Source organism: Mastomys coucha, unplaced genomic scaffold, assembly GCF_008632895.1.
Source record: "Mastomys coucha isolate ucsf_1 unplaced genomic scaffold, UCSF_Mcou_1 pScaffold21, whole genome shotgun sequence".
In the NCBI taxonomy this organism is placed as follows: Eukaryota; Metazoa; Chordata; class Mammalia; order Rodentia; family Muridae; genus Mastomys; species Mastomys coucha.
In genome coordinates, this window is record NW_022196904.1 from 36507160 (window position 1) to 36518038 (window position 10879).

Below are 10879 nucleotides of genomic sequence, written 5' to 3' on the forward strand. Positions count from 1 at the left end.
CTTCACTGTTAGGTAGTCCTCCATGTAGAACACAGTCTGCTTCCAATGTGTGTATGGGGACTCAGGACCTGAAAGGTGGACGAGGTCAGTTCCAGACTTTGCCTGGGTGTCACCATGCTAAACCTGCCCGGGGCCCCACAAGGTCACCACCAGCAAGGCTTTGAGGGCTACTATGCCTGATCTTGCCTGTGTTTACTGAGTTACACTAGGACCAGACTCAGTCACTCAACGACTGACAGCAGCTCCATTCCAACTCTCCTCTTTTGAGAGGGTTACCACTTTCCTCAGCTTCAGAGCTAGAGTTTTCTGTCTTGTTCCCAAGTAGCTCTATGATAGTCATAAGCATAAGACGTGTGCTCTGCTGCCTGTCACACAGAAATCTTATTGATGCTCTCAGCCCCCGCCCAGCACCACTCGGTGCTCACTGGTTGAGAAGCCGGTCCTCTTGTGGCATCTGGTGAACTCGATGTTGAAGTAGGCCACCAGTGCATGCACGTAGTCATTCCTCTTCACTTGCAGGCAGAAGGGGGAGGTGAAGGTCAGGTCCTCCACCTTGACTGTGTAGATGTCCACCTCCTGCCAAATGGGTGAGCCCCGTCAGTGTGCAGTGCCCACCCCGCGTGAGAACTGCTGCCTATTAGGCGCCTTCCCATCACAGGAAACAGCTCCCCCATCCCATAACCTGAAACAGGGTCTCATGTATCCTGGGCTGGCCCTTAAAACATTTTCTTTCTTCTTAAAAAAGACTTGTTTATTTCATGTATATGAGTACACTATAGCGGTCTTTATTGTAAATCAGAAGTGGGCATCAGATCCCATTACAGATGCTTATAAGCCACCATGTGGTTGCTGTAAATTGAACTCAGGACCTCTGGAAGAGCAGCCAATGCTCCTAAATTGCTGAGTCATCTCTCCATCCCCCAATTCCGCCCCTTCCCCCAGACAGGGTTTCTCTGTGTAGCCTTGCCTGTCCTAGAACTCACTCTGTAGACCAGGTTGGCCTCAAACTCAGAAATCCGCCTGCCTCTGCCTCCCAAGTGCTGGGATTAAAGGAGTGCCCCACCACTGCCCGGCTCCCAATTTTTTTTCTTAAAAATTTATTTATGGTGCTGGAGAGATAGCTCACTGGCTTTTCTTCCAGAGGTTCTGGGTTCAAATCCCAGCATATAAATGGTAGCTTATAATTGTCTCTAACTCCAGTTCCAGACTTATTGACCTCTTTTAATCTCCAAAAACATCAGACACACAATCAGTGCTGATACATATATGCAGATAAAACACCTGTACAGATTAAAATATATAATTATGTATGAATGTATATGTGCCTGTCTGAGTTAATGAAATCATGCCCATGAAGATGCCCACTAAGGTTAGAGGTTATTGGATGCCTGGACTTGGGAGTTACAAACAGGACTGTGAGCAACTGTCTGATATCCCCTCAAAGAGCAGCAAGTATTCTTAACCACCGAGTCACCTATCTCTCCAGTCCCAAGTCTTGATCCTGAGACCACAGGCAGGCAACAAATGAAAGGAGAAGAAGCATGATAACTCACCCAAGCCCCAGGTGGATCCGCACCCCACCCCACCCGCTCTAGTGTTCTCTACCGGCTTCATTTTGCCATCCTGGAGTTCAGCACAGGGCATGGCCCACTGTTTTCCCACACCTCTGATGGACAGGCATGTTAGGGACCTGGAGCCCTGCTGCTGCTGAGTTACCTTTATGAGGCAGGCATTGGTGACCAGCTGCTTTGGGTCCACCACGTCCACCAGGGGCTCCTTGATGGCCACGTCTTTAATGCAGGACATATCAAAGCCATATACGTTCTCCCACCCTGGGTACAGACAGGGTCAGATGAGCTGTGGAACCCAGGCCCTGCCCTCGCCACCCATCCTGCCCTCACTACCCACTTCAGCCCCAACTCACAGTGGATCTTGTAGTCTTTATACTGTCGGTCCTCAATGGCTGTCACATACAGGGTGGCCCGGTCTGGGAAAATGAGGCCATCGGGTGCCTAAGGGAGGAGTTGGGTAACAGCAAGAACCTAACTGAGCAGACCCAATTGTCCAGCCCACCATCACTTTTCAGAGACCCCTTAGCCATCTAGGCCTCATCCTTGAGGCTGGTCCCTACTCAAAGTCTGTCTGGCCACAGTGCACCCAGAGCCTAGGCTGCCCCACAGTTCCTAGGAGCCTGGAAACACCCCAGAAGGAAAGATACCTCCACTTTGTACAGTGTCCTCCTGATACTCCCTACCCCCGTCTACACTGGCCTTCCTGAAGTCAGCGCCTCTGCCATTCCTTTGGTCTCCTCTCCCTAGAAAGGCCTCATCCACAGAAACACCTGGTGGCACCCCTTTTGCTGCTCTAACTTCTTAGCCTGGGGTGCCCATATATCCAATGCATATGCCTCACCAGCCACTTGTCACGAGCGTGCAGCACGGTGTTGAGCATGGACTCATAGAAGAGGCAGTAGCCCATCCACTCGCTGATGATGATGTCCACCTTCTCCACAGGCAGCTCCACCTCCTCCACCTTGCCCTTGATGATGGTCACCACTGCATCCATAGGAATGGCATGCCAGTCAGGGTGAGGGTTGGCCCACATGGCTCCAGGCACCCACATAGAATTCTGGTCAAAGGGTACCCCTGTCTCCCTTTTGAAACTGTCTCACTATGTAGTCCTGGCTGTCCTGGAACTTGCTATATAGACCAGGCTGTCCACAAACCCAGAGTTCTGCCTGCCTCTGCCTTCTCAGTATTGGGAAAAAAAGGTTAAAAAACCAGGTCTTAGCCTAAGCCACAAAGGTACCCCAACAGCTTCAGGCCCTGTCTGTGGGTCTAGGAGTGGTTCTGCTATGAGCCCAAATTTAACATTCTTCAGGTCTGGGTCTCCACCTCTAGCAATGCTCAGATGAAATATATTTTTCTATTCAGTAGGTATGAAACAGTAAGTAATGGTGTGGCCACATCTGTACAATGAGGGTCAGAAGGTTGGGGGTGGGGGGGTGCCACCAAGCTGGATGACCAGAATTCCACCCCCAGGGTAGAATGAGATTTGTCCTCTGACCTCAACCTCTACATGTACTCCATCACAGTCCCCCACACCCCGGTAAAGATATGAAGTATTTAAATGAAACAAAATAAAACAACCAAAACGGGCTTGAGAGATGGCTCAGCGGGTAAGAGCACTGACTATTCTTCTGAAGGTCCTGAGTTCAAATCCCAGCAACCACATGGCAGCTCACAACCATCTGTACAGCTACAGTGTACTCATATACATAAAATAAATAAATAAATCTTTAAAAAAAAAAAAAAAAAAAAAAAAAAAAAAAAAAAAAAAAAAAAACAACAACAACCAAAACTATTATAGCCAGCCAGGCCTGGTGGCACAGGCCTGTCACTCCAGCTACTGAGGAGGCTGACACTCAAAGAATGGAAGCTTAGAGCCTACTTGGGCTACATTAAGAAACCTTGTCTCGGCCGGGCAGTGGTGGCGCACGCCTTTAATCCCAGCACTTGGGAGGCAGAGGCAGTCGGATTTCTGAGTTCGAGGCCAGCTTGGTCTACAGAGTTGAGTTCCAGGACAGCCAGGGCTACACAGAGAAACCCTGTCTCAAAAAAAAAAAAAAGAAACCTTGTCTCGGGGCTGAAGATGGCTCAGTGGTTAAGAGCACTGTTTGCTCTTCCAGAGGGCCTGAGTTCAATTTTCAGCAACCACGCAGTGGGTCACAACCATCTGTAATGGGATCTGATGCCCTGTCTGGTACTTAGGATCTAGAAAAAAAATTAAAACCTGCCGGAGGGCAGTGGTGGCACACGCCTTTAATCCCAGCACTTGGGAGGCAGAGGCTGGTGGATTTCTGAGTTTGAGGCTAGCCTGGTCTACAGAGTGAGTTCCAGGACAGCCAGGGCTATGCAGAGAAACCCTGTCTCGGAAAAAAACAAACAAACAAACAAAACCCCTGCACAGTATGCTAAGGAACTTACCTCTTATTCTGTAGTCACTTGTTGGCTCAGTACAAAAGCCCTTTCTAAAGAAAGCACCATCCCCTGGGTAGATGGAAGGATGCATTTCCCCTCACCCACCTCTGCCCCTGGAAGACTATGGCACCAGTGCTCATCGACTCTCAACTAACTCTCACACATTTTCGTTTTTTGTAGCCTGTCTTGCCCTCAGCCTCCGAGGGATGGGATGACGCAAAACACCACCTCCAGGGCCTTCATAGTTTAGACCTGCTCCATCTTTTAAAGCGCTAAGTACAGCCAGGTGTGGTGGAGCACACCTTTAATACTAGCTTAGGAGGCAGAGGCAGGAGATCTCTGAGTTCGAGGCCAGCCTGGTTACATAGTGTGTTCCAGGACAGTGAGGCTCGCGCACAGGAAGTGTTTTTTTTCTCTCTCTCTCTCTTGGTTTTTCGAGACAGGGTTTCTCTGTGTAGCCCTGGCTGTCCTGGAACTCACTCTGTAGACCAGGCTGTCCTGGAGCTCAGAGATCTGCCTGCCTCTGCATCCCAAGAGCTGGGATTATAGGCGTGCACCACCACTGCCAGGCGTGAGGCCTTCTCTTGAGAGGAAAAAAAAGGTTAAATGCATCAAAAACTACTTTGGTGTGAAATGACATCTAAGGCAGACTAAAGGCCTTCAATGTGTATATGTAAACACATGAACAAGGCCTTTGATGGAACCAAGCACACAACCTTCATGTGGGAACTGAGAGCTCAACTTGTGGCAAGTTCTACCTGCATACCAGCCGTGCAGTGTGGAGGAAGCAGTGGACACACTGGCAGCAGTTGTGGGATCCTCAGGAAGGCAATGTCAATCAATCACACTCAGAGTGGGGGCTGCTGGGAGAATTCTTGACAGGCCCTGGATGCAACAACTAAGGGATGGGAAACCCTTGCACAAGGGAAGTTCCAATCCTGAGCAAAGTCACCAAAAATCCCCATGCAAAGCTCTAAAGCACGAGGCCCAACACGCCATCATCCAGACTCTCAGCACTCCCAAACATGAAGGAGCCACCAGTAGTCCACTGTCTCCCAATTCTCCACTGTGGCCTCCACGGGGCTGGCTGGTCTTCCACAGGCCTCCCTCCTACTCACCATGGTCTAACTTGTTCGCTTTGACAATCTTCACAGCATAATCGGAGATACTGGAACACTCAATCTAAGTAAGGCAGGAAGGAGGGAGGGTGAGACCGAGTCTAGCCCATGCCCTTTCTACCGTCTCCAGCTCCCAAGCAGCCCCCGCACTGTGGTGAGACTTACCCCAATAACCTTGCGGGCCCCAGCCTTGGCAGCGAACATGCAGAGGATGCCAGTGCCTGAGCCCACATCCAGGACCACCTTGTCTTTGAAAAGATGCCGATTGTGAAACATGGAGTTGCGGTATGTAAGGGTGCGCACCTCATCCTTTAGCATCTCCTAGGTGGAAGACCAGGACAGAGGACCAGAGTGAGGGGACACACAGGCCTGGATGCCACCACCACTCAGAGAGCTCCTCTCCCTTCCAGGAGCTTCTTTTGCCGTGAACACCTACACTGGCCAGGTTTTATCAGTGCCACCCTTGCAGGAGCCAGAGATGAATCAGGAGGCTGAAGCAAGAAGATCCTGGGTACAAGGCCAGCCTTTAGATCATCAAAAGGCATCATGGTATTGGCCTGGCGTCTTAAGCTGCTTGGGAAACCTAGGCAAGAGGAGCGTTCATGGCGGGCTCACACAAATTAAAACGGAGAGTAAGCAGACAGCCGAAAGCAAGTAAATTGTGTAGCACATGCAAGCAAGAGGTTGATCAATCCTCAGCATCCCTCTCAGGTTCCAACCACCTTGTTTTCTGACATGCTGTCTGAGACCTATGTAGCTGGATAATTAGGTTAGGCTGGTGAGCCCAGTGGTTGGCCTGCCCCCTCAGAGCTTAGTTCATACAAGCACAGGCTGCTGTGCTCGGCGTTCTGGAAGTCAGAGGCCACTTTCTCCGTCCCCTATCCAGGGGTCTCTTGTATGGCAGGCACTACTTTCTGCTTGTGTGGCAAGTACCTTTATCCACTGAGTCCTAGCATGGTTTTTTAAGTGGGTTTTGGGTACTGAACCCTGAAACCCATGCTTGCATGGCAAGCTCTTTAATAGCTGAGGTACACCCCTAGACCTCCAAAACCTCAATTTTGTTTTATGCAAAAACAATTGGAAAAAAACTTTCCCATTTTCCCCCCTGTTTATGATACTGAGGATGGAGGCCATGATCCAGCACGTGCTAAGCAACTACTCCAACACTTTGCTACAGTCCCAGCCACTGGTAATTTTTTTTTTTAAAGCCCCATGAAAAAGACAAGAATTCCTTAGATTGTCATTTTAGTTGCATTGAGCCCTGTCTCCTTTATCAAAAGAGATGTAGGGCAGCATAAGCAGTGGATGCAGTCCCACCGCCAGTCACTAGAGGGCACCAGAGACCGGCACGGCCTGACCTCATCCTTAGGTCTGTGGCACACTGGGGCAGCAAGCACTTCCACTGGCTTGAGAGCTGGAAGAATTCAGTCTCCCAAACAGTGGACCAGGGGCAGAAAGGGAGCAGTGCACATGCTGAGCATTCAGACCCCTGTCCAGACTTGGAGCCCTTCAGTACGTACTGGCTTCAGGGGCAGTTTCTACTTACCTCATGGATGCCAAAGTGGGCATAGGAGTCAAAGTAGTAGTCTTTGGATGTCATGTCCTCAGCGTTGGGCTTCTCACTACTTTCTGCTTGGCCACAGGAAACCTAGAAGAGGGGGAGCGGCACAAGGGTCAAAGGTGGGTATCCCAGAGCCTCCTCAACCTGCAAAAAGCCCCTTGTCATACCAGGACAACCCTACAGCCCCCTCCAGCATCATTCTTCCCCAGGTAATGTTTCCACTTCCAGGACCCACCCAGAGCACCATCCAGGGAGCAGCCGCCTTGCCTACCATCTCTCCAGGCTCTATGCCCCGTCTCTAGCTCAGCCCACAGCTGGGGAGGGAGGGAGAGAGGGCAGAGCCAGGGCAGATACATGGAAGGGCAGGGGAGGAGGGCTGGAGATGGAGTTAAGGAAACAGCCATGGTTCTGGGGAAGCCAGCTGGGGCCAGGAAGGGGTCTGTCCTAAGTGTTTAGGAGCACAGCAGAGGAAACTGGTTTGAAGCAAGTGGATGGTTAGACCTCTTGGGGAGCCAGATGTATAGCAAGTAAGCTTATGTGGAAGTGGGCTGGGTGGGGGTCTCACAAAAGGATATTTACTTCTTCAAGAGGCGGCTGGAGGCTCATCCCATTAGCCAAGGTGGCTACAAAATTCTAGGAGAGAGTAACAGGGAAAAAGGATTAGCTACGGGGTGGCTGGGAAGGCCTTTGGGGCAGTGAGTGGTTTGTAGGCTGGCTTTTCCTGAGCAAGGAAGGGAGTGCGTGTGTAAGCAGGGCCAAGCAATGAGGCTGTGATTGGGTAGAGAAGGATAGGAAGGAGGGAAGGGAAGGTCTCCTGTCCCAGCTGTTGGCTGAAGAGATGGTGGCCTGCCCCATGTTGTCCTTCTCTGGTCAGGTGACTGGCCACATACACCTACCCCCCATCTAGGCCACAAGACCCAATACTTGCCAGGGCACATGGGCACTGCCAGCTGTTGCTCCCCTTCACTACCTAATCCCCCCCACTAGATTAGGTGACATTTCCCGACACACATGCCAGGCTGAAGTGCCATGAATAAACTGGGGGGAAGGGGTAGAAAGGGAATGGATGCTGTCTTCCGTCCTAAGAGGATTCCATTAGAGAGTTGTAACACATCACCAAAGCAGCAGGCACACCACCCCCAACTCCACCTGGGTGAGGAACACACACACACACACACACACACACACACACACACAGAGAGAGAGAGAGAGAGAGAGAGAGAGAGAGAGAGAGAGAGAGAGAGAGAGAGAGAGGGGCAACCTAACCTCTTTGTTTTACCTGCCTTGGAAAACTGGGACCAGCCCCTTTCACACCTCACCTAGGTCACCACACTGGAACAGCCTTTTCTTTTCTCCGTCCACAAGTCCCAGAGTCACTACAGTGACCCTGTAGGCTAGCTGATCCCTATTTATGGCAGATGTCCTAGCAACTGACCTTCCTCTCCAGAGAACCTGAAGAGGTATGGGGCCCATCAGATTAAATCAATGACTGCTATCCAAGGCTTCCAGAGAAGCCATGACCTAACCAAGCTCTCAGTCCTCCACAGCCTGCGAGGTGAGTTTTCCATGTGGGCCTCTTTTTCAATAGTAAAGACCGACACCAGAAGGTTGACAACTGACTGAAGAGCGCTTGAAACCTTGAGTCTAGGACCTGCCTTACAAGCCTGTTGGTGAAGGCATCACCTGAGCTACTCAGAAGTCGAAGGAAGATGGCAAATTCAAGGCCATACTCCGCCACAGGGTGAGTTCAAGTCCAGGCCCAGTTTTGAATTAAACTTAAGTAAAAAGTAGACCAGGGAATACAGCTTAAGATTGAACACTCAACTATAAGCAGGTAAACAAGGCAGGTGCTAGAATTTAATTCCGTTTTGGGGGAAATTAGGCAAAGATGGAAATGCTCAAAAAGCGGTCCCTTGCCACATTTAAGTTGGTAAAAAAGGGGCTCTGTGGGGGTTAAGGCCCACGCCATCCGAACTCCTTTATCGCCCATCACTGACCTCTGACGGACCATCAATCCACCCGAGGGCCCTCCCATGAGGGAGTGGGTTTTGGACCACGCCCCATGAAAAAAGACACCCCTCTCACACGCCCATAATGACCACGAGGGGGTGCCCGGCGACGGATCCGGATCTCCTCGGTTGAGATTCCCCACCATCTCCTTAAAGAGAGGTCACGGGGCTTTGCCCATCCCCCCCCCCAACCCCGCTGAACAAGGATAACACAGAGTTGAGGAAAAGGAGGCCGGGGAGTGATGTTCTCAGGCCCCACGCGGGTGCATAGAGCCCGGGCTGCACGGACATCCACAGCCCAGCCTGGGAGAGCGGGTGGCAACCACTGGACCCCTTGAGTGCAGCCCAGGTCATCAGGCTGGGGGCGGGGCCTTTGTCCCGCACGTGGAGCCCACGGGGCCCCTCGAGGCGGCACACCCCCCTCCCCACGCTACACTGCGAGACCACGTGCGGCCTGGCTGGAAGCGCCCCCGGCCCGCGACCACGTGCGGCAGTCCTTGGCTCGGCTACGGGTCCCAAAGCACCGAAAGCTGGGATCACTCCCGTCACGATCGAACACATCCCCCGATGCGGACCGACGCGAGGCCAGACACATCAAAAGGCCCCGTCCCCACAGTTCAGGCCGTGGGCCACCCGTCTCGCGCCGCCCCCGGGCCTAAAGAGCCCAGGTACTCACCTCCATGATGCAGTTCGCGGCCTCGGCTGCCGCCATCTTCACCCGAGTCCTCCGGCCTCCGAGACCCCCCCCCTCTCTCTTTTCTCCCCCCGGCTCAACCGGGGACCGCCTTTTACGAGAGGGTCCACAGCCCAGCCTCCGATACCCCGCCATAAGTTCTCATTGGGCGGTACAGCCGTCCATCTAACAGTTTCATATTTCAATTGGATGACAGACACGTCTATCAAACATAAAGTGCCCGCCCCTCCTAGCGTTTAAAGGCCCGCCCCCTCCTGTCCGCTAAGAAGGGAACAACTGTCTGTCTGTCTCACCCAGCACGTGTGGCGATTGGGTAAAAGCCACCAGGTCTTCCCGCCCCTTTGTGGCTAGCTCCGCCCTGGAGCTTCCCGGCGGGCTCCGCGCTAAGCGGACGTCTAGAAACTGACCTGTCTATCACTAAGACGGTCCGCTCCTCCCTCGTTGCTATTGGCTAAGCCAATGGTGACGTTGGCGGCTTTCCAACCTGTTTAAGCGACAGGCCTAGAAGAAGAGGGGCCATTGGCCCATAAGGAGGCAGCGCTTTGAGCAGCAGCAACTGGCTGTCAGGAATGTCAGTCATCATCATTCTGTGGATTCTTTTTTTCCCCTGGGCTGGGATGTTTTCTGAAGGAACTGGGGTGCGTGGGCGCGTTGTTACAGGGGAACCCCCAATTCCTGAGAGGTGGATGAGGGTGCATTCTAGTCTGTGGTTCGGAAACCAGCCATGAATCGCTCTGAGCCTCATTGCGATGACCTCCACCCCTGTGCTGGAAGGCGCCAAGTTCCGAAAACCTGTGGCCTCCTCGTGGCCTCCAGGTCCTCTGCAGGAAACACCCATCGTCCTTTGTCTGACCAACTCCTACACGTCAGTCACCGGCAATTTGGACACCACCACCACCAGGTCCCTTGATCTGCAGAAAGTTACTCCTTCCCTGAGGATGGGTGTCAGTTGCTGGGTTCCTTTTGCCTTCTGTCCCACCAGTCTATAGTCCAAACATAAAACCCTTTAAACTCCCATATGAGCCCCTCTAACCCGAGCTTCCGCATGAGGTATGCGTTTCCTGCCAAGGCCTGTTTTGTTTAGTGTGAGTATGCATTCCTGTGTACCTTGCACCTATGGAGGTCACAAAGCAACTTATACCGGAGTCCTTTCTTTCCACGATGTGAGTATAGGGAATTGAACACAAGTTGTCCGGCTTGGTAGCAAGCACCTTTACCCTCTGCACCATCTGGCATATCTTTTGATAGATTCTCACTGTGCCTTGAGGGAGATCAGCCTGCTTTTGTCTTGTGCTGAGATTTAAGGCCTATGAAAATCTCACCCAGCCAATATGGTTTCATCCCCCCCGCCCCCCGCCCCGTCTTTCCTAGATAGTGTTTCTCTGTGTATCCTTGGCTGTCCTCTAGTGTTTCTCTGTGTATCCTTGGCTGTCCTCTAACTCATAGATCCGCCTGCTTCTGCCTTCCCCAAAGGCATGCTTCCCACGGCCAGTTCAGTATGATTTTTTTCCTAAGAT

The 10879-nt window shown here is 52.0% G+C and overlaps 1 protein-coding gene across 1 annotated transcript in view; it reads right to left on the reverse strand.

Annotated features, from left to right (window-relative positions):
- Nucleotides 1–9469, reverse strand: part of Prmt1 (protein arginine methyltransferase 1) — an 11359-nt gene extending 1890 nt beyond the window's left edge. Inside the window, exons 1-10 of the mRNA XM_031384865.1 lie at nucleotides 9345–9469; nucleotides 7239–7292; nucleotides 6645–6746; nucleotides 5264–5419; nucleotides 5099–5162; nucleotides 2413–2555; nucleotides 1925–2012; nucleotides 1717–1832; nucleotides 426–576; nucleotides 7–68 (exon numbers count right to left, since the gene is read on the reverse strand). Coding sequence (XP_031240725.1) covers nucleotides 7–68; nucleotides 426–576; nucleotides 1717–1832; nucleotides 1925–2012; nucleotides 2413–2555; nucleotides 5099–5162; nucleotides 5264–5419; nucleotides 6645–6746; nucleotides 7239–7292; nucleotides 9345–9380 — 972 coding nt within the window. The 5' untranslated portion in view covers nucleotides 9381–9469. The remainder of the gene's footprint in view (nucleotides 1–6; nucleotides 69–425; nucleotides 577–1716; nucleotides 1833–1924; nucleotides 2013–2412; nucleotides 2556–5098; nucleotides 5163–5263; nucleotides 5420–6644; nucleotides 6747–7238; nucleotides 7293–9344) is intronic.
- Nucleotides 9470–10879: the final 1410 nt, after the last annotated feature.